The sequence below is a fragment of the Lissotriton vulgaris genome, chromosome 10 (assembly GCF_964263255.1).
Source record: "Lissotriton vulgaris chromosome 10, aLisVul1.2, whole genome shotgun sequence".
NCBI lineage: Eukaryota > Metazoa > Chordata > Amphibia > Caudata > Salamandridae > Lissotriton > Lissotriton vulgaris.
In genome coordinates this window covers 74,028,925-74,052,638 of record NC_141698.1, presented here as the reverse complement: position 1 = coordinate 74,052,638, position 23,714 = coordinate 74,028,925, and the positions used below count along the sequence as shown (strand labels likewise).

The following is a 23,714-nucleotide window of genomic DNA, read 5'->3' as shown; positions in this document are numbered from 1 at the left end:
CTCAGTTGTTTGTGACGCATGATGACTTGACCTGGCCATAGTTCATTTATTTTGTATTTTACTATCCACATTGGTAGGATGTTCTGCCATTTTGGGTAAACCAAATGAACCTCGTAACTCATTGTATTATGTGGTGAAAAACCATGCATGTCTTCTATTTTGGAACTCGATAACTAAAAATGGCAATAAGTAATTTTAACCCTCCTAAGGTTAATGCTTGACAATTTCAGGAACATTTAATTCGAAGAAAGCTGAATTAAATAACATTTTGTTGACTTTCAAGTCTGTTATATTTGTACCAACAACAGAAAGAGTAAGTACATTTTTTCACCTTACAAAACTTTTTAAAATGTTGTTAATTATATTGTCAAAAACTTAAGTCAAGAGCAATGTTTATTAGGTATCTGAGAATTCTAGATGCAATTCTGAGTTGGTGCCTATGCCTTTCAAGGAAGAACCTTCAGGTTTTGTGGTATATTAACCAGCTTAATCTCAGTTTTGTTAGAGTTATCAGCAAATAAGACAGGAAGACTTGTTTGAAAAGAGAAATTAGCATTATTTTAAGTAGACAAGAAGTCTCTGTTTCTAGAGACAGGTAGCCTGATTCATCAAGCCGAAATCGGCTCGCAAAGGGCCAGAATCTGAGAATCTGGCCCTTTGCAAGCGCTATTTTTGCATTTGGGATTTATCATCCCAAATGCAAAAATCGGTAATAGCGATTTCGCTATTTTGCGATGAATTACATTTAAGGAATCTCTATTTGAGATTCCTTAAATACAATTCATCATCCATTTAAAATTTGCGAATTCGCAATTTCGGCCCGCTATTTACCGCGAGGTCAAACCTCGTGGTAAATAGCGAAAACTCAGAAACATGCTTTTAAAAGCATTTTTCTGAGTTGCATGTTGCACACACACATGTCCTTTGGACATGTGTGTGCGCAACACCTGTTTAAATTAGCATTTAAGGGGTGCTACAGGGTGTCCTCTGGACACCCCTGGCACCCTTTAAATCGCTATCTTATTTGCGATTAGCTAATTGCTAATCGCAAATAAGGAATACTCCCCATTCATTCCTATGGGCCTTTTGACCCATAGGAATGAATGGGGAGTTATTCCTTATTTGCGATTAGCAATTTGCTAATCGCAAATAAGGAATCAGTAGGAATCGCAAAAAATGTTGCTATTCCTACATGAATCCCGTTTTGCAAGTCTGGAATAGCGATTCCTTATGATTCGCTATTTCAGACTCGCAAAACCTCCCAATGATGAATCAGGCTGAGGGTGCCTTTCTCTTTGAATCTCCACTTCAGCGACTTCTAGAAGGCCTGCTAAGGATCTGTACGTATTACTAGCTTACCCCCATCAAGGCAGCCTGCAGTCCAGCCCGGTATTGCTCCATATCCATCGGGGTCTGAAGCTGGCTGCAGATACTACCCATAAGCTTTGTGTCATTCAAGGCGCCCGAGTCCACGGTGAAGATTACCAGCTGTGGTACTGAGAGGTAAGGCAAGATGTCATCCTGAAAAGACAATAGTAGAAAATGTCACAGGTTGTTAACGGGTATAGATGCTACCCCAGTCCTTGCATTTCTTTGTTAACTACAGCCCTCATGTCTCATGCCGTTTAATGGTGGGTAAATCTCTGATTCGTAAAATCAGAGCCTTTCAACCACAAAACGTCATTTTTAAATTGACCAAATCCAATTAGCAATTTGGTAATATGTTACTAAATCTTACGTAATTGCTAATTGGGTTACTGAATCGATATTTGGAAGGGGTTGTTAAGGGCGTCCTTTCCAAATACCGATTCCTTTAGGGATGTATTTATGTTTTGCGACTGAAATCCGGCTGCAAAACATGAATATGCTAACCTCTTCCATGCTCATGACGGCTCCCGGCCGTCATGAGTCACGGTGGGCGTGTGCTTATGACGGCCGGGAGCCGTCATGACCATGCCCGCGATTGGAATGTCTAGCACTGCAGGGGAATAACCGCCGCAGTGAAGAGGCTAAGACCTCCTCAAAGGATGTGGTAAGCTATTCGCTAATGGGAGGGGGTTCCAGGGGACCCCTTACCCTCTGTGAATGTTCCCAAAAACATTTTTCTATGGTTCATGAGAACACTGCCTGCTCATAAAAAAGGTTTGTGTCATTTTTCTTTTTTAAACACATTCCCTTTTAAAGAAAACAGGCTGCATTAAAAAAAATGATTTATTTAAAAGCAATCCCAGATATGCCTGTGAATACAGCCAACCGTAGTAGGTCAGAATGTACATCCTACATGCATATTATTGAGGTAGGTCGAATTGCGACCCACTACAAATCGTTATTTTGAGAAGAAACCTATTAATACTTAGGTCGGTTCTCAAAATACCTATAGATTTGTTAGAAGTCGATGCACAAATTGCCACCACTTCTAATAAATCCTCTTTGTACATTCCATTTAAGGAATCGCTAATTGCGACTATTATTTGTCGCAATTTGCAATTCCATAAATGGAATCATTGTATATGGTGTCCTTAATTTCTTCAGTGGTACAAGCTCTTTCTATGGACCTCTGATCAGATGAAATAAAAATCACACATAAAAACTGATGCCATGACACCTCCAAGGCGGAGTGAATATTGTTTTCTGTCCCATACCCTTTTTCTCCATACCTTACATAAAAAAATAAAACTACCTCTCCTGTGTGGACCGCATGGCCTCCCCTAGTTCATTCCAGTCCAGAAAAGTGTTCATTTATTTACTCACCACGGTCAAGTTCATGTTGAGAGCCAATAAATCTTGTATACGGACACAACTTGAGAATTGCCCAAAACTTTCGTTTAGCCAAACACTGCCGCTGACTCCCTCAGAGCAGGCAGAACCTAAACACAAATGGAAAAGGTCTTATTTTGTGATCCAGATGTTTTTCAATAGAAAGCAACGCAAGCAGACTTTTGCGGACGAAGCAGAACATTGGAGAGTCTCGTGATAGAGGCGTTACAACGACCCGTAGTGTGGTCAGTTTGCCCATTTCGCTATAAAGAAGCATTATAGTAAGACAAACATAGATGCAAAAGGTCACAAAGACACTTTTGTGCAGAATCATATATTTTATGTCCAGCATAAAGGTCCTAAAATAATCATGGCCTATAAAAGGAGGAAATAAAATAGTGTGTCACAATTCGATGTTTTACTATTGGATACAATCAATTAATTTCTAATTGAACCATTTTAAAATAATAACTGCATATAAAGAAATGTATTAATATCATCTATCATTCATGGTTGGCAACAGTTTTAGGCCAGATTTTTGTAGAGTAGAAACTCCAACTTGACATACTGAGCCAAGTGTTGCACTGTTGAAGCGAGAGTAGAATTGATAACGCAACAAGAACTTTTTTGAGGGTAATTAGAAAATCATTATTTATTCATGTATTATGTATAATGCACAACATGTACCAGAGATGTAGCGTCTAAGTGCAATAAACATCAATAATTTAATAAAGACACAACATTCAAAGGCAGTCATGAAAATCCAGCGTATTGGATAGGAGACTGCATTGAGGGATATAACAAACAGAAGCGTCAAACGTATTAAAAAACCAATGAAAAGGATAGGGAAACAGGAGGGACAACAATAGTTCATATTTCAAAAACATTAGAATCAGATTAAGAAGTAACAGTGCAGAGGGAGTTCAAAGGGCAGAAAATGTGAAGTGTCAAATGAAGAATCTGATGGTAGGAGGCTGTGGAAAGGAAGATAGACTTGGAGTCGATCATGTATAGAGGACATTGGCAAGATAAAGTTCTTATTTTACTGAGCTGTTACCATTTAAGTGGATCCAATTGAATTTCATATCAGTTTATTCTGAAATAATTCTATATACTAATATATTTGTGCAGACCGGCTTATAATTGGTGGACATATCATCTCACTAGATCCTGAAATTGGATTAATGCTCTCTATTGTTTGATATACAAATGGTCATCAAACAAAGACTCTTCTGGCCCCCCTCTCACCCTCCCACTGTTATGTTATGTTATATATATTTGTAACGCGTGCGGCTACACATGAGTATCCCGGCGCGAAGCCTAGCGGGGTATAACCAGAATCTTCAGGAAAATAGATGTGCTTTCAACTTCCTCTTAAACACAGCTAGGTCTTGGATGGTACGCAGGGCCAGAGGAAGAGAATTCCACGCAACAGCAGCTTTCACTGCAAATGAGCTGCCCCCTACCCTCTGAAGCTTGAAACGGTGAACCTAAGCATAGCATAAGTACGAGGATCGCAGGGAGAGCACAGGAACATAAAAGGAGGGACACCTCTCGAAGTAGAGAGGATTACAACCGTGAAGAGCACGGTGGGCTAAAGCTAGAAGTTTAAATTTGACTCTATTGGCCATGGGGAGCCAGTGGAGCGAGCGCAACTGTTGGCTATTGGGCATGTCCTAGCAGACATGCCCAATAGGAGTCTGGCTGCCGTATTTTGAACCACTTGTAACTTCTTCAACAGGTAGCTCGGGATACCAGCATAAAGGTCATTGACAGTGACAAAATCAGTGCACAGGTGACCGTTTTCCTGGCCGTCTGAGGTAAGAAGGGGAAAAATCTTCTGAGAGTTTTAAGCAGGCCGAAACAACAGCCAGACAGCTTTTGGATGTGTGTGGAGAAAGAAAGACATTCTACAAACCAAACCCCCAGATTTTTGGCCGGCTTCCCTGACGAGGTGGGGATTGGACATTCAGGAGGCCAGAGCTGCTCTCTGAAGTTAAGCGGCAATTTGCCAAATAGCAGAATTTCTGACTTTTCTTCATTGCACTTAAGCTGAGCTTCCACCAGCCATTTAAAGATGGAATATAGCCAGTGAGGAACCAAAAGTACAGAGTCTGCATCTTTGTCCCAAGTAAAAAGCAGCTGGGTGTCGTCAGCGTAAGCCATCACCTTAGCCCCCAGCCCCACTCTGTGCAGATCTTAGAAGCAGACGGGGGAAGCCCTTCTCACCTGTGGTATTCAGCTTCAACCTTAGGAAGGAGACGATATTGGTGCAAATATCGTACTGTGTTTGGTTGGCCATCTGATCATGCTTCATATTTAATCCTTTCAAACTATTTAGAGTTGGAAAAAACAGCAAAAACAAAAGTACATGTGAGAACAACACATTTCCTTCAGATTATACATACAGTAAACTACTGTACAGAAAACAGGGAAACCAACAGAGTATATACTTGAAGGACAATTTTATATTTTTTGCAAAGCCCATGTGGATGCACACTTTTAACATGTCACTTAATGATCAATGCAAACATACTCAGCATAACTTCTTAAATAATGTTACCTATTGAGAAATATTGAAGTGATTTTAAGCCTTTTTTTCTATGAGGTCAGTTGATTTTGCGTGATTAAGGCCAGCAAATTTAAAACCATGCAGAATTTAAGACTATCAATATTCTCCCATATGATTCCATTGCCTAAATTTCACAAACAATACTTTTTGTTGTATATATTACATTGCATGATATTTCTTCTAAAATGTTCTCTTAACATGGCATGTTTAATTGTGTACTATACTTTCCATATGATTCAAAATCATTTAACATTTTCACTGGAAAGTATACATGCCAACTTTAATTAGTTTCATCACTCATCCTTTTCAGATCAACACAGTGGTCCTCATTTAATTTACATAACTGTTAGCAAAACGTTTTAACTCATGTAATGACTTTCTGAAATACCAGTCTAATTTTCATTCATGTTTACATACAATGTCCTCGGTCAAATTTAGGGCAATCTATAATTCCTCCACTTTCTAGATTATTTTGTTTGCCTGTGCCTAACACTGGGTTCATATAAGAAATAAAAAATATTTAGTAATTGTATAAAGCTTTTCAATATTCAGAATTGTCCTTCCCTAAATACATCCTTGTTCTACATTGGGGAAGAACTTATGTTATAACCAGTTTTTATAACTTGTAACAGGTTTCTTCTATTTGTGCTATACTCTGCACTAATTATCATAACAATGCATGTACCTGTTTTACATAATTTAGCTTTTGAGATGAATTTGCAACAATGAATTTGCATTTAGATATTTTTTTTATTTTATTTATGCTATCAGTAGTCTTGCACCCGATTTTTGTAAGTGCCTGGGAGGGGAGAAAATTAAACATATCTTTTTAAGCTTCTGATATATAACACAATCAACAAAAACACATAGGCTCACACACACACACACACACACAACACACACATGCACACGCACGCACATGTCAAACACATGCTACACACAGAGACACATACATGTTTCTTGTGGTCTATGCAGTAAGCCCTATTACCACACATTTCACAATTAGGATCTGTGCAGTAAGATCCAGACCCCATATTTCTTCACCTGGCACATTTCAGCAGGTAAAACCTGCTATAATTTACGGGGAAAAATGCCTGGTAAATAACGAGCCACTGAGTTTGGGTCAGCAAGCATCAAACTCTGCACGACTTGCCCCACATTTAAGGCAATAATTGTAATTGGGTGCTATTTATGACACCCTAAAAATTCCAAACAAGGCTTTGTCGGAATATTTCAGATTTGATAAATATCACATCCTTTTCTAGTCCAACTGCAATTCAGGGCTTTAACTATCAGACTCCCTGATTTCCCTCCAATACTCACACTTCGCGAAATCCCTGACAGGTCACGTTGTTTTGCAGAAGGCACTTCAAGCTGGTTGTGTTGATGGCAGAGAGAAATGGCTGTAGTCTTGTTTGAAAGAGAGTCCCCAGGGCTGAGCTGCTTGTGACATCTGTTCTCTGGACCTCCCTTGCCCACACTCCATTGAGTAGAAATTGGTTCCATTGTGGCATGTGTTTGGAAAACTGTTCAGAATATAAGAAACACACATTTAGACACTGGAATATCCATTAAATAGTCAAGTAGGCAGTGACTCACTGGATAAAAAACAAACTAACTGGGTCACTTCTCCCTTGCTCTTAAAGGCATCTTTATGAAGTGACACCCTGGCGTGAGTAAAGTTATGCCTTGATACACATCTCTCCATAGGATTTATACTAACAAGGGGCTGAAGCAGGGCTGTGTCCTTGTCCTTTATTTATTCTGTTTAAATACCAGTGATGTGGACCAGATACTAAGCAAAGTAAGATACTCCAATTTAGGCTAACTTCCTGTAAAAGTAATGTTATATATAGACTATATATTTATTGATTTTGCAGTAGGAGGTTTAGAGTGCTTGTAAAATAAATCTTTCTCCACTTGTGACACCATCACATATAATTAAGTCATAGGCTAGCACACCATAATTTGCCAGGGTGCGGGGTAGGTTGCAATATCAGAATATCGATAACAAAAATATCGTCTGGCATATTGTGATCTAAATACCACTTACTAAGATATGGCTGCATTGGTGGTACATTTTCTATTGTTAACGAAAATGGGGTAATTTTTTTGTGGACGATATTCATGATGTTCATCTTTTGCATTTGATATTAGGGAGGCAATATTTTTGTAAGATGGTATTTAGTCCACAATATTCTGGTACCACAATATTCTGGTACCCCACTGAGGGGGGGAAACTTGCTACTCCATCAATCACTCCATTGCGTAAAGTGATTTCAATTACATTTCTTACTTCATGAACGTATAGTTCATAGGTGTTCACAGATAGATTTTGCTCTGTTCTCTTTCATGCAGATTTCTTCAAATTATCCAGGAAGTTCTTACCCCAACTCTGTATAGAATTTAAGATAATGTCGCTGGTCGCTGAACCAATTACACCCTGTTTGAAATACACAGCCTGACTGTGATCTGCACTGAATTCCACATTTACGATACTCATTTGGAAAGAGATCGAAAATCATACTAACTTGATTCAAATAATTTGTATGACAATTTGACACATTATCTATTATTGAGATAACTACTTTTTGGTTTTCTGATATTGGGTATGAACACTTTAATACGGCACTAAAGGAGAAGACATTATTTCCAGTTAAAACCGATTGTGAGCAGGTCTCTAACATTAATCTTTCCTTAAACCTTTGTCACACATATGATGAATTTAGACCCTCCAAGCAAGCTTGGGGCGATTGATGGAAAAATACAATTATTGGTGGAGAAGGGCGGATGTTCCATTGACCTCTTCTCCCTGTGGCCCATTGTAAGATGAATAATGCCACAGTGATTCTTGAGGGCTCTAGGTTGCCCAGATAGCGCCTCCTTCAGGAGAAGCTTTTCAGGAATAAGGCTAATTGCAGGGGGGGCATGCCTCTTGGTGGCTCACCATTTTGATGCTGGCAGGGTATGCTCAGACGTGAGTCCATTGCTCACTTTGCCACTGGATTCAAGCAAGCCAGGCTGAAGACGGCTGGAATGCCAGAAACCGGTCCTCGGAAGCTTGTTTCCGGTCCAGGGAAGACATGGCTTGGCAGTTCGGGCTGGACTGTTCCCATGAGGCACAGGGTCAGACTGATTTGCATATAGCCATGTCTGAACTGGGGTGGCAGAGTGGGCTAAAGAACGGTGATGGATTAAACCCAGATCTTTTGACTGGGTGTGAGTGTTTGATTGATTCAGATGCTCCGTCCATCACCACCCCCTTTTGTACTGCTTTTGGCCGCCATAAGTGTGGCAGGGTATGCTCAGATATGAGTCCCTTGCTCACTTTGCCACTGGATTCAAGCAAGCCGGGCTGAAGACGGCTGGAATGCCAGAAACTGGTCCTCGGAAGCTTGTTTCCGGTCCAGGGAAGACATGGCTTGGCAGTTCGGGCTTGACTGTTCCCATGAGGCACAGGGTCAGTCTGATTTGCATATAGCCATGTCTGAACTGGGGTGGCAGAGTGGGCTAAAGAACGGTGATGGATTAAACCCAGATCTTTTGACTGGGTATGAGTGTTTGATTGATTCAGATGCTCCGTCCATCACCACCCCCTTTTGTACCGCGTTTGGCCGCCATAAGTGTGGAAGGGTATGCTCAGACGTGAGTCCCTTGCTCACTTTGCCACTGGATTCAAGCAAGCCGGGCTGAAGACGGCTGGAATGCCAGAAACCGGTCCTCGGAAGCTTGTTTCCGGTCCAGGGAAGACATGGCTTGGCAGTTCGTGCTGGACTGTTCCCATGAGGCACAGGGTCAGACTGATTTGCATATAGCCATGTCTGAACTGGGGTGGCAGAGTGGGCTAAAGAACGGTGATGGATTAAACCCAGATCCTTTGACTGGGTGTGAGTGTTTGATTGATTCAGATGCTCTGTCCATCACCACCCCATTTTGTACCGCTTTTGGCCGTCATAAGTGTGGCAGGGTATGCTCAGACGTGAGTCCCTTGCTCACCTTGCCACTGGATTCAAGTAAGCCGGGCTGAAGACGGCTGGAATGCCATAAACCGGTCCTCGGAAGCTTGTTTCCGGTCCAGGGAAGACATGGCTTGGCAGTTCGGGCTGGACTGTTCACATGAGGCACAGGGTCAGACTGATTTGCATATAGCCATGTCTGAACTGGGGTGGCAGAGTGGGCTAAAGAACGGTGATGGATTAAACCCAGATCCTTTGACTGGGTGTGAGTGTTTGATTGATTCAGATGCTCTGTCCAGCACCACCCCATTTTGTACCGCTTTTGGCCGTCATAAGTGTGGCAGGGTATGCTCAGACGTGAGTCCCTTGCTCACCTTGCCACTGGATTCAAGCAAGCCGGGCTGAAGACGGCTGGAATGCCGTAAACCGGTCCTCGGAAGCTTGTTTCCGGTCCAGGGAAGACATGGCTTGGCAGTTCGGGCTGGACTGTTCACATGAGGCACAGGGTCAGACTGATTTGCATATAGCCATGTCTGAACTGGGGTGGCAAAGTGGGCTAAAGAATGGCGATGGATTAAACCCAGATCTTTTGACTGGGTGTGAGTGTTTGATTGATTCAGATGCTCCGTCCATCACCACCCCCTTTTGTACCGCATTAAGTAACAACAGGGCATGTAGGGTTTCTCGATCTATATCTCGTTCCGTAAATCGTATCTCTTGTAAGTTACGTCCAGCGGTCCAAAAGGACAGTCATTGTTATTGGCATGCGTAGTAATACGGTCTCAGGTCAGGTACACCCAGTCCTCCTCTACGTGATCGAAGCTGCAGTTTTTTAAGACTGTACGCCATCCTCAGATCCCCATATGAGGTCAGTTAGTAAGGTATTCATTAGTTTGAATGTAGTATGTGATATTATAATAGGCAACTTGGTGAAATAATAAATAACTCGTGGAAGGAGCACCATTTTCACCCAAAACCGCTCTTCCCATGACTGACAGTGGTAATGTAGTCAAAAAGGCAATACTGGAGCGTAAGGCTCTAAGCGCTCTATGTAAGTTACCATCTAACATATCTGTATGTGTCCGGTAGACCTGGATACCCAAGTATTTAAATGTATGTTGTGCAACCTGAAGCCTTGTATCTCCAAACTCAAAGTCAGTAGGGCTTGCATGTTCTGTAAAGAAAAATACATGTGACTTCGCTGCATTTATGGCAAGCCCCGAGATTAATTCAAAGTGATGGAATACCTCGTAAAGTGGGTCTAGGGGCAATCAGAGATCACGAAGATACAGAATGATATCATCTGCGTATGCAGAAAATAGGCGCATTGTGTTCCCTATCTTTATGCCCATATCAGTTAGTTCCATACGCACTTTAAGTGCCAGGGGCTCCAGGGCCAGTATGAATATGAGTGGAGATAAGGGGCATCCCTGCCTCGTTCCACTATATATAACCTTTGTCACACATATGATGAACTTAGACCCTCCAAGCAAGCTTGCACGCGCCGTAGGAGCATCATATAAGAGACATAACCAGTCAATGTATCCTGCTGGTATCCCAAATTTCTCCAGTGCTTGGAACATATAGTCCCAGTTAATAGTGTCAAACGCTTGACGCAAATCCAAGGATCTGCAGCCTGCGGCTTCATACTGACTCGGGGCTTCCGTTAGGAGATAGTGAAGCTTCCTGTTGTTTAATGACGTGCTGCGGGCAGGTAGAAAACCAGTTTGGTCTATATGGATCAGTTTATTCAGGGAGGGCAATAATCTGTTAGCTAACACCTTACTATGTATTTGGTACTCTGTGGCCAATAATGATAATGGGCGATAGCTGGCCATATCTGTGGGGTTCCTTCCTGATTTCGGGAGTGATACCATTAACGCTTGTGCTGTAGTGAGGCGTAAGGAACCCGTATCTAGCGCTGTGTTATATAATAACTCCAATTGGGGTACCAGGGAATCGGCATATGTAACATAAAATTCGACTGGTAGGCCATCCAATCCAGGGGTTTTATTACGCGGGAGTCCCCTCATAGCAAACTTAATTTCAGATTGAGTAATGGGCCCTAATAATTCCTTCTGGGCCTCTGCAGTGAGCTGTGGGTATGGGAGGTGCATGGTGCAATGTTAATGTTCTGCCGTGGTTATTATGCCACCTTGTTTGATGTGAAGTAAATTTGCTTAGTCCTAACCCAAGAAGGGGAGTCCATTGTCTTTATGGTGGAAGGTGGGGCAAAGGAGTTTGAACACTGTAATGGTGGGCCCCATGAGCATTTTACAAGTGAGCACACCATGGCATGACCCCATTGCCATTTGCTGGTGGGCGTAATTAATCGCTCAAATGGAGGGTGGTGGCTGGAAACAATTCATGGGGTACCAGATGCAGGCTCCAAAGGCTTTAAATGTGGGTTGGCTCCTGGAGGCCCACTCTTTGTCCCTGAGGTGCTGTGTCATGGAGGTCACCGAGGGATTTTGCCATCCACCCACTTCTACTTTGCTACTTTAGGCAGCCCATAGTAAGCCAAATAACAAGTTTGAGGGCGATTGACGGAAAAAAAAGAAAATTCTTGGGGGTGGGATGGGAATGCCCCAATAGCCTCCCCTCCATGTGACCCACTGTAAGCCAAATAATTACACTGCGACCCTGAGGGCTCTAGGTTCCCCAGATGTTACCCTGGAGATTAAATGGGACATGACCAAGAGTTATAGGATGCCCTTGCAGTGACCAGTGCTCCATGAGCTCTCTGGAGGTGTTAGGGATGTTTGACATGTATCTTCATCATCTGGTATTTCTGCACAATGCTGGCCCAAAAGGGGGATGTAAGTAGTATATGTGCAATTTTCATTCATCATGTTCGTGTTTGAAGTGTATTTTAGCATATTGTGCATGGTGCAATGTTAATGCTGTGCAGTGGTTGTTATGTCACCTTATTTGATGTGGAGGGATTTTGCTTCATCCCAGAAGTGGTCTGTTGCCTTTGTGAGTGGAGGTGGGGGGAGCACTTTGAGCAGTCTGTTGGGGTGGGTCTCATCAACAGTTTACGAGTGAACAAACTAGCAGATCTCTAATTTGGAACTTTATTTGTACCTTCTTCACACAGACTATGATCTGAGGCCTCAATCCTCCTTGATGAAACTTCTAAGTTCTTCAGAAGTCTTGCATCATCAGTTTCTTTGCCTTTCTCTGGACCCTTTGAGATTGCTGACAGCTTTTATGGAGCCTTGTTTGCAATAGTGAACAGGTGCCCCTGCATGCTGTTTGAAATTGTGAATAGAATTTTGTGGCGGCTATTAGCTGTATTGCTTCACCGACAATCATGAGCTAATTCCCACCAAAATTTATAAGTAAGTTGGCCTCATTGATATCCATTGCGGATGTAATGGAAACCTCATTGGATTTTACTATTTGGGTGGCTCGACAATCCCAGAGGGTTTAACTGATGTCTTTACCATCCTTTCCTTAAAAACACCTGTGCTGGAATTACTATAGAGCAGTTTCAGTGTATCAGATGTCATATTGTGGCATACCAGGCATCATAAAACCATCAACCCTGCATGATGGTTAAATGGGATTTAGGAAAGCATGTTCCTGATCTATCTCAGGAAGGGAAATCTCATCCCTGAGTTGATAAACTCTTTAAGATTTCTGGCTGTGAAATTTACTTGCAGTGTGGATTTTCCTCTGAAGTTGAACCTCTCTTATTGCACACAGCCATTAGCATACTGAACATGAGATTTCATTTGAAAAGAAATGAGGTGTCCACTACACCGAGATAGAAGCTCAGAGATGTTTCCTTTTGTTTATGGGACAGAATAAGTAATAAAGTTGTCATCGGTTCAGTAACTCCTATAACTGGTACAATATATTTCTGTGTGCATTATCAATTTCTTTCACCAACTCCTATAAAAGACATCTTAATCCTCTCTGAGACTGTTCAGATATATTAGCATTTTTTGGTGAGCATTTTTTCATGTATCACTCAACTCTTTTCTGAACCTCCAAATGTGGCACCAGGTCAGACTATTTCCTGTAAGGTTGATTAGAACCTGTTTTCAAGGAATAAGTCTCTTTATAACTTTAGTTGTTACATCGCGTGCTTTTACAATGCGGTTTTACAACAACCACGTTGTTATAATGCAGTACCATTACAACGCAAGTCGTTACAACGACTTGCTCTAGATGGCCTGCTCAACTTAGGAATAGTATAATTTACTATTCCAACTCCAGTGTGTGCAACAGTAGGGAAGGTGTTGGAATAGTCAATTATAATATTCCTTAGTTTAGAGCGCCATCTATAGCAAGTCGTTGTAATGACCGCGTTGTAAAGGTATTGCGGTGTACTGACCTCGTTGTAGAGGTTGTTTCCCGTTTTCAAGCATTCCTTCTATTTGACATACGTCCGTCTTCTGAGTTGGAGTCATTATCTACAAGTCTTTTCACAGGGAGAGAGTCTTAGACATACCAGTCTCACAGAATATGATAAGGTCCCACTTGTTGCATGGCAATCTCACTCACATCCAGTCGTAAAGCATTCCTTATCCACAGTAGTGCTCCACTCTCTGGAAACTAGTCTCAGGCTTTGCAAATCTTAAGAGCCTCACAGACTTTAAAATAGTTTTAGTCGCTATAAAGCATTCTCACACAAAACCAGCCACAGTGACATTGTAAACTGCTACAGAGTCTCTATCATGGCAATCAGTTTCTTTCCCTAAAATATTTACTAGCTGCCCACATTTCCATTAAGTCCTTTGAGATTGAGGCCTACCTGTGATTTGAAGATGTCTAGAGTTTGGTTTAAGTGTGAATTGGAAAATCTTGAAAACATCAGGACTGACATCTGGGGGTCCAATTGCAGCACTGTCACATTGTTGTAACAAGATTCTAGTTCAATCAAGAATCGTCCACGCAAAGTGGCATGCACAGCAGTCTGGAAAAACAAAAATAAATGTCCTGTAAACAAATTGGAGTTTGTAAATGGTGATCAACTCTTAGGCTTGTTTCAAACTGGGCAATCATGTGTGAACAACTTCCAAGGTTTCTGGCCAATGATAATGAATTGTCGCAGGTCCTGCATCAACCAGCAAACAAGTTGCTGATATTAATAAAGATATTTGTATCAAGAATGCTGAAACCTGTGAATAGAGTGACATCTGAAGATGTATATAAATAACTAAATCTTAGAGCTGAAGTATACGTGTTTGGTTAAACACACTGTGCAATGATGTTATGGTGTGAGAATATCATAACTCAATATAATGTTTGACAAAATATCACCCCATTAATATTGTTTGAAAAAATATAGGCCCATTGGAATGAGTAATTGATAATCTTCATCCAATAGAGCAATATATAAAGCTCTAATATGGTGGCGGTGTCTATCAGACACCGCCAGCCATATTAGGATGCCGGCGGAGACATGCTTTTCCACGGCGGGTTTTCTGCTGTAGAAAAGCATGTGGAGTTTGAGTATGGGGGCCCATTGCAGGCCCCCAGCGGTGTTGGGGGGAGGGGGTGCACATGGGGGGTACCTATGGTACCCCCCTGCCTTTGCACGCGGTGCCTGCCTGTTCGTGCATGCAAAGGAAAACATGCACATTTAACCTTGCGGCGGGTGCTGCTTGAAGCAGCATCCGCCGCAATGTTAAATATAGGGGATGTGACCGCCAGGGTGGGGGTCACATCCTAATTCCGAGGGAGGGAATGCCGCAGCCCCTGCGGACGGTCCCTCCACCTCGGGGGTGGCGGACGGACGCTGGTCCGTCCGCCATCCTAATCAGGCCCTTATTTAGGACACAAAATGTCTGTCATGTGATATATTTGCTATTGTGCAAAAAATACTGAAGGTCCAAATATTGAAAGGTAAGTGCTTATAGAGAGAGAATAGATGTATTATACCTAACTCCACATATATATACCTTTAAGATATATATAAATTTTCAAGGTACATATATACAGAGTTAGGTATGGAAATTCTATACTTACCTTTCAATAATTCAGTTTTGATGGTTTGACCTCAATATTTCTACACCTTGATTGGAGGAGTGTGGCTCAATGGTTAGAGCGGCAGACCCTGATGCAGACTTCTGGCCAGGGACCAGGGTTCGATTCCTGCCTCGGCATGGTCTTGGGCTCAATTTCATCAGACCTGTTAATTCTCGCCTCGGTGCCTATTCTAATCACGGGCCCCTCGCTGCAACTCTGGGCAATAGCTTGCTTAACCTCCACACCAGCCCCAACAGCGCTAAGGATGCCTGGCTTCACCCTGGGGGTGCCCAGGAGTGGACACTTCACAGGGAAAGCCAGGAGGGGTTCCACAGCGGTATGAGTATCAGCGCCAGGAAGCCGTATAGGCGACACCGCAAGGTGACGTCTGGTGACAGTGCGCTCTATAAGTACCATGACATTTACATTTGATTATGTGAAAGACATTGGACAAGATGAAAGACGAAGTACCAATGCCCCATATTTCAGGCTGGGACAATACACTGGTAGAAAAAGTGTCAAGACAATAATTGGCACAAAGATGTAGGAGCCGGTTCACTGTGGTTTTGCATCAGGGTTGTGTCACATTTTTGGCACACCTTGGACGCAAATCGTTTTGGTAATTTATTAAAGCCACTAAGCAAAGCCACTGTGCTGCCCTGGATTGGGAAGTCATTTCATGGGTGGAGAATGGGCGTTGCCATGCATTAACCCATGGATGTTGCACTTTGGTGGATTCCCAGATTTACTGAAGCTAGTCTACAGCAATTCCTCCTCTGTGCTGCAGATCCATGATTCCCATTGTTCATGACGAGCTCAGCTCGTCATGAGCACACAAGCAGTGTTCTGCATGACGAGCTGAGCTCATCATGAGCATGGACGGGGTTAACTTGGGAATGTGTCAAAATGCTAACATTCCCCAGTGAGGAGAAATATATTTATTTCCCCTCGTTACATCCTCTTTCTATGTCTTCTGTATTCTCCAGCACACATACAAAGAGGAATATGCCTCAGGGGATTGTTGTTCTGCATGAAGGTGTCCTTTTCTGCACAAACATAAACCTCTCACTTGCACCATGGTGAAAGGCGGCCTGTCTTGGTGCTAGGCAGCCTCATGTGCACAGTGCAGGAAGAGAACTGAAGAGGGTCATCTCTTAGTAGCTATGGTGACTTTCAGCTCTCTGTTTCCCAATAGCACTACTCCTAAACTAAGATAGTGACTCCCCTTTGGCACCACCTGTTGTCCCCAATGGGTTTCTTAAGTCAATCCTTGAATCCAAACACCTTCATCTTGATGTACTCCTGCTCAGAAAAAAGGCTAATGTCAGACGCAAGATACCTGGTCTGTCTCGCCTGAATGTGTAGAGAATGTAATTCAGCTGAACCCAAGGCAGCATCTAGAGTTATTGGCGATGAATGCAAGGGGAGTGCAGAAGCAGTTGGTGTACAGCACGGAAGACACACTGGCTTAATACACAGGGCCACTCTAGGCATCTCCTGCTCCCTGTGCCTTACTAGGAGCATGCAGCGAAACAGGTGAGAATTATGCCTCTGCTCTCGGATGAAGAATAAAAAGATTTTATAAACTTTTAAAAAGTCTTATAAAAATATTGACAAATGTAATCATGCGATAAGTTGCCCTGCTAAAGAATTCTGCACCTGTTAATGCATGTAGCTCGTAAGTAGGCATTTGAATCATCAATCAGCCATTTTTCTTACACATACAGTTAGATGGTTAAACTCACGTCTGAGCAGGCATATTCAGCAAAACTAAACGTGCAGGGAGACCCCCCACTGAGAAGCACCTCCAAAAGCTCTGATGTTGTTAATCTGGAAAAAGAAAGCATGTAAATCAGAAACTCATAGGTCAACATGTCTGTAAGTAATAGAACAGTGTTTCCTTAAGATCTCATAAGTCTCAGATCACTCATTTATGCTCAATGCAGTTAACATCTTTGGTGCTGTTGGAAAATGCCCATCTGCAGACAAATCCTAATAGAAAGTGTATGGATAACAGAAATCAAGGTCAAACATGACCACACAAACATTGTTCGTCCTGGAACAAATACTCAAAATATAAAGCCATTCACAAGCACCCAGCTCCCCAAAATACATACAGAGTTTAATAGTCCAATTAGATTTAGGGCAACTCCTGAGCATCTAGTACAAAGACTATGGTTTCCATTGGTCACATCTTGCAAATCTGCAAGGCTGGCTCTTTGAAAGTCACATCTAACTAAATTCACCAAGAGTTAAGCTATATAACTGTTAAGCTATACCTTGTTGTCCACAAAAAATATTTCTTCGGCAAGATCTGGTAGCTGGGGAACCATATATTTGGCCTGCTCTTGATTGGTGATTGTAGATTACTGCATCATTTTGTCACTATTAGACATATCAAACATTTTTACACTCAGCATAAGTCATTCTACTAAGACTCATCTGTAGCCTTTGCAAAATGAGCCACTGATCTCAGCGGACCACTGATACAATATGGTGGTAAAAATATTGTTGAGAAAAATATCGTTTTAAAAATATTGTATGCCACAATATCGTGCTCCTATGCTTATAATGGTAAGTACCAACATTTCGTAAAAAAATATTGTCAACACTAATATATCGTACAAAAATATACAAAAATATAGATTTTTTAAATATAAATTGGGTTTAAAGTAGTGAATGTTAAATTTAGTTTAATGTAAATGAAGAATAATCTCACAAATATCTAATACTATATGTAAATATTTGCTTACATAAACACACAATATACACACACACACATATATATATATATATATATACAGTGTTTATATAAATCTATATGAATAAAAATGTAACTGTTCGTTTGTTCAAAATCGCAAATCTCCGAAAGTTCTTCACCGATTGCTTTGAAATTTTGACACAACATTGCATTCGAATACGCGCGTGTTTTTATATACACAACGTTGGATTAGAATATGCGTGTGTCGAATACGCGTGTGTTTTTAATCGAAAGGCCGAACAGACCCTATTGATTTGGTTGCTGCGCAACAAATACAAGGGACACTTAGAGACAATAGTCTACATATATAAGATGGACAGTTGGTGTCAGGATGGCAGACCGGGAAGTGGGTGGAGGGAGGGGGGAGGAGTTGGTTCACTTTGCAACCCGAACAGACCCTATCGATTTGGTTGCTGCGCAACAAATACAAGGGACGCATATAGACAATAGTCTACATATATTAGGATTGACAGTTGGTGTCAGGATGGTAGACCGGGAAGTGGGTGGAGGGAGGGGGGAGGAGTTGGTTCACTTTGCAACATTAAGAAAAGACGAATAGAGACAATAGTCTAAGTAGATTAGGATGGACAGTTGGTGTCAGAATGGCAGACCAGGTAGTGGGTGGAGGGAGGGGGGAGGAGTTTGTTCACTTTGCAACATTAGCGCGTCAGACCGGAAAGTGGGTGGAGGGAGGGGGGAGGAGTTGGTTCACTTAGCCAACTTAAGAAAGGACGCATAGAGACATATATTAGGATGGACAGTTTGGTGTCAGGATGGCAGACCGGGAAGTGGGTGGATGGAGGGGGGAGGAGTTGGTTCACTTTGCAACTTTAGTGCGTGTTTATATATACACATCATTGGATTTGAATACACGCGTGTCCAATACGCGCGTTTTTTTAATCGAAAGGCCGAACAGACCCTATCGATTTGGTTGCTGCGCAACAAACACAAGGGACGCATATAGACAATAGTCTACATATATTAGGATGGACAAAAACATATTGTATACCCACAAGCATTGTGAAATTAAACATATTAGAAACGTGCGCATACTCTTTTCTATCTCTTTTATTTAACCAGACTGATCCACAGCAACGCGTGGCTGGGTACAGCTAGTGTATATATAAATATAGGGTAATCAAATTAATAAAAATATTTATTATACATCATATTTTTTTAATATTTTTACGTATTGCTATGGAATATATATATATATATATATATATATATATATATATATATATATATATATATATATATATATATATATATATATATATTTAAATGATATAATATATACTAAATACACAATAAAATAACCACTTCAATAGGAAACACTTTATTAATTATTGTAGACAATAAAAATATTACAAATTTAAAACCCTAAAATGTCATTTACTAAAAATCTATAGACATTAACATAAATTTTGAAATAACAACAAATAACATACAATATAAAAAACAATCAATGAATGCTATGAAATCTATTTTACCAATATTATGAAAACTATTGGAGTCAAGAATATTAAATATACTATTCCTACTCCAGTCTCTGAAAAAGCAGTGAAAACGTTGGATTTCGGAGGCCTTAAATTTACTTTTTCCAATACAAACAGTGCAGCAGTTGAAAAACTGTGTGGCTTCGGAGGGGGAGCATTTTGTATTCCCACTCCAGTCAGTGAAACAGTAGGGAAAGCATTGGACTTGGAGGGGTTATATTTACTATTCCAACTCCAGTCTGTGCAACAGTAGGGAAAGTGTTGAACTTCGGTGAGGTAAGATTTACTATTACCACTCCAAACAGTGCCACAGAGGGGAAGTGTGGGACATAGGAGGATTCAAATTTACTATTATTACTTCAGTGTGTGCAACAGTAGGAAAAGCTTTGAACTTTGGATGGGTTAAATGTACTAGTTCCAATATAAACAGCAAAAAAGAAGGGAAAGTGTCGGACTTCAGTGAGGTAAAATGTACTATTAGCACTCCAGTCTGTGCAACAGTAGGGAAAGGATAGGACATCGGATGGGTTAAATGTATTATTCCCATTCCAAACAGAGCAACAGCAGGAAATGTGCTGGACTTCAGAGGGCTTAATTTTACTATTTCTATGACAGTCTAAGCAAGAATAGGAAAAGTACTTCACTGTCAACACATTACATATAATAGTAATCCCAGGAATGTAGAAAAAATATGAAACTGTTAATATAAAAATGATTAGTTAACAGGAAAAATATGTATATATATTTATTTAAAAAATAAAAACAATAATCCATTTAAATAATTGCAATTCAATAATTACCAATATTAAATAATTGTTATTCAGTTATTAATTAAGTTCAAACTCTATACAGCTACAAACTCAACAGTCTACACCTAAAATATAACTAAAAAAATAAGAATTAATGAATTAACATATTAAAAATCTGGTAAATAATTAACTAATAATTGATTGATTTTTAATTATTACTTAATTACCTTCTCACCCTCGCCCCTCTACAAACCTAGCAAACCTCAACTAAAATATAATAAAAATAAATCAATATTCAATAATTTACATATTTAACAATCAATAAACATTTTTATTCACAAATACATTTTAATAATTATTAGTAATTATTTAATTAACTTCTTGCAGTATACTCCTACAAACCTAGCATCTAGCAACTAGCAACTAAAATATAAGTAAGATAAATCATTATTCAATTTTTTCATAAATAAAAGTAATCAAAAAATGTATTAACAATAGTACATTTTTAATTACTTATTACTTAAAAAACTTCCCACCCTAGACCCCTACAAACCTAGCACCCGCAACTAAAATATAAGTAAAATATATAGGTATTTCATACATTACATAATGCAATATCAGTTAAATAATTAAGAATTAAGAATTAATTGTTAATGAATTATTACTACTTCCCACCGTATACCCTACAAACCTAACAGCCCATCAATAATATATACCAAAAATAAATCAGTAGTGCATAATTTACATAATCAATATCAATAATATCATTAAATAAAATGTATAAAATAATGTATATTTAAATATTACCTAATTAACGTTCCACCCTATCCCCCTACAAACCTACCAACCTGCTACAATACTACAAATTCCTATTAAAAATTAAAAACAAAAATTCTAACTCACTTAAAATGACAAGCTATATTTTAAACAAATGACTAACATTTATATAAATAATTGTAACACATGAAATGAATATACCAATTAAAACACATTAAAATAATTTTAAAATGATATTTTTAAACCACCATATTACTGAAAAAGATATGAAATCATTGATTTTATTTAAAATTATATTCATTACCTCAAAAAACGATATTCTTGTCATTGATATTCTTGCAACACGATATGTCTGTATCATGATATTGTATTTCCGATATTTCTGCTTCTTGATTTACCACTCAATATTTTGTCCTAATACCATCTCAGCTCAATTGCCAATGACAAAGTGCCATATTATCATGTAATGATGTTATGTTACTCAATTTTCATTTAGTGCAATGTTTCTCCAATTCCTTCAACTTAGTTTCTAGCAGAAAGTTTAAATACATTGTAGAATCCATCGGCTGAGTTTCCTCCATTATAATATCCCTGTGGAAGAGGAAATGCTGCCAGTGGATTCTACTTCATATTTAGAGTTTCCTTCAAAATGTGGGCATGTTCAGTCCCTTCAGCTATAAATAAGGCCCTTAGGTCTTCCAAAAGGTACAATTGAACAATCACAACCATTGTAGGGTGAACCTTCCATATCACTACACTAACTGGGGCTCCACCCCCTGGAAGCTATGGCACAGAGCAGACAGGCTTGACTTAGAGCAATATATAAAGTATTTATAAAGTAACAAACAATAATAAAGTTGAAATGCGAAACAATACAAATCTCAAACCAAATTAGATTAGAATAGAATTTAAGAAACAAAATGTCATGAAAATGACAAAAATTCCAAAAGGAGACCCAGAGATATGATTTTTTAAATGTTTTAAGTAGGAATAGCGCCAAGAAGCATATAGTTACAATGATAGTCAATGGCTGCAATAGTCCAGGACTTAGGCGCAATTGGGCATGTCTTGTGTATGGGTTTCGCCTTTGCACTGTGTTAGGTTGGCATGTGTTAGTTAGAGTTTTAAACGCCATTTTTCCTTTCCTACTGCCTCTGCACACGACACATTTTGTTATTAATGCTTTTCGCCTAGTTAGGTATTTTGCTTTACACCGGAATAACATGTTTGCTTATAATATCAGTCTTGCTTGGTAAGCTATGTCTGTACAGTGGGTGCCGAGGCCTTCAAGGTTATCTCAACACAGCGCTTATTGTCTGTATTGATCAGCGCACAGAGTAGACCTAATATGGATGCAGCTGTGGCCAACTTTGGTTTTAGGCGCAAATTATATTGCACTGCGGAAGGCAGGAGACACACACTTGATGAATATCCGTATGCAAAGTGTTGGTGTAGGAGATGATGTGATGCATTTCCACTGAACATAAAGGTATGGGCCTGCCCTTCTAAACCCAAAGAGACCTTCTGTAGATATAATATAATATACTAGCTAGGGAGGGTAAGCTAAGGTTCTATTTAGACCTGTTTAATTTAGCATTTTTAACATGCTTTCTCCCTTTGTATTTTATGGAATAGTAACTATGTTGTTAACCTTGATCTTAATAATATGTTTGCTTGTATTAGCGAAGATACTGCGTTTGAGAACACTGCATTAGAAATAAACATTTCAAACTCGCACGTGTCCTCATTGACTCCTCGTTCTGGATTGATATGCTAGGATAACGAAAGAGTGTTCATGTGTTCCACGTTACCTGAGGTGTTCTAAGTCCATGTTCTGGGTTGTCTAAATCATTGGGGTTATGTTAGTACCAATGAGACACTGATTGCTAGTCTGGTAGGGGATTTTGTATACTAAGGTGAGATTTGGCACACCCTAATTCACTGAGGTTCTAAGTCTCTATGCACAGTCCAGTGTAGGAGCAGAATCCCTGCGACATGGTGCCCAACCGTTGGTGGTCTTATTACGTGACACTTGAGTAGTACTTATATCGGTCCTTAACACCCTTCGCTATTGTTTCCGGAAAACCATGGTGTCGGACAAGCCTACCTATATTAATATAGGTCCTTTCAAGCTTGATTCTTTCTAAACGGTTTCCTTGAATTACTACCCAGTTGTGCTACGTACTTTTTGTTGTACCTTTCTCTTTCTGTGTCGCTATGGCCGCGCTGGACATTCCGCAATATAGTCGCATTGCGGTGCGCAATCACTTGCAGAATTATCATGTCCCCGTGGATGGCATGGCCGTGATTATGGTGGTGAGTGCAGAGGTGGCTTACCCATACGAAATATTTTATTTGTGGGTGACCTTCCCGGCTGTGAACGCTAATACCAATGTGTTCGACACATACACTCACACCGCTGTGCCGCAGGTATTTGCTCCATATAGTACACAGGAAGTTCTGATTGATGCTTGGCAGCACCAAGTTTGGTTTGATGGAGCCCTACCCCACTCCTTGACGGCACAGAGGTTAGGTCCTTTGTCCATTCCAGGCGCTACATGGCCTGTTTTGGCTGGATTTACACCGCATCCTCGACATGGAACGGTTGCCATTGCTGATTTGCGGCAGTTACATACTGTCACAATTAATGTAATTAGGTCG

At 40.3% G+C, this 23,714-nt stretch overlaps 1 protein-coding gene across 1 annotated transcript in view; it reads right to left on the bottom strand.

Moving 5' to 3' along the window:
- LOC147684693 (uncharacterized) overlaps positions 1–23,714 on the bottom strand; it is a 207,340-nt gene that overhangs the window by 94,584 nt on the left and 89,042 nt on the right. The window contains exons 6-11 of the mRNA XM_086940529.1: positions 17,013–17,097; positions 14,051–14,212; positions 6,653–6,855; positions 4,987–5,090; positions 2,752–2,867; positions 1,360–1,521 (exon numbers count right to left, since the gene is read on the bottom strand). Of these exons, the coding sequence (XP_086796655.1) occupies positions 1,360–1,521; positions 2,752–2,867; positions 4,987–5,090; positions 6,653–6,855; positions 14,051–14,212; positions 17,013–17,097 (832 nt within the window). The remainder of the gene's footprint in view (positions 1–1,359; positions 1,522–2,751; positions 2,868–4,986; positions 5,091–6,652; positions 6,856–14,050; positions 14,213–17,012; positions 17,098–23,714) is intronic.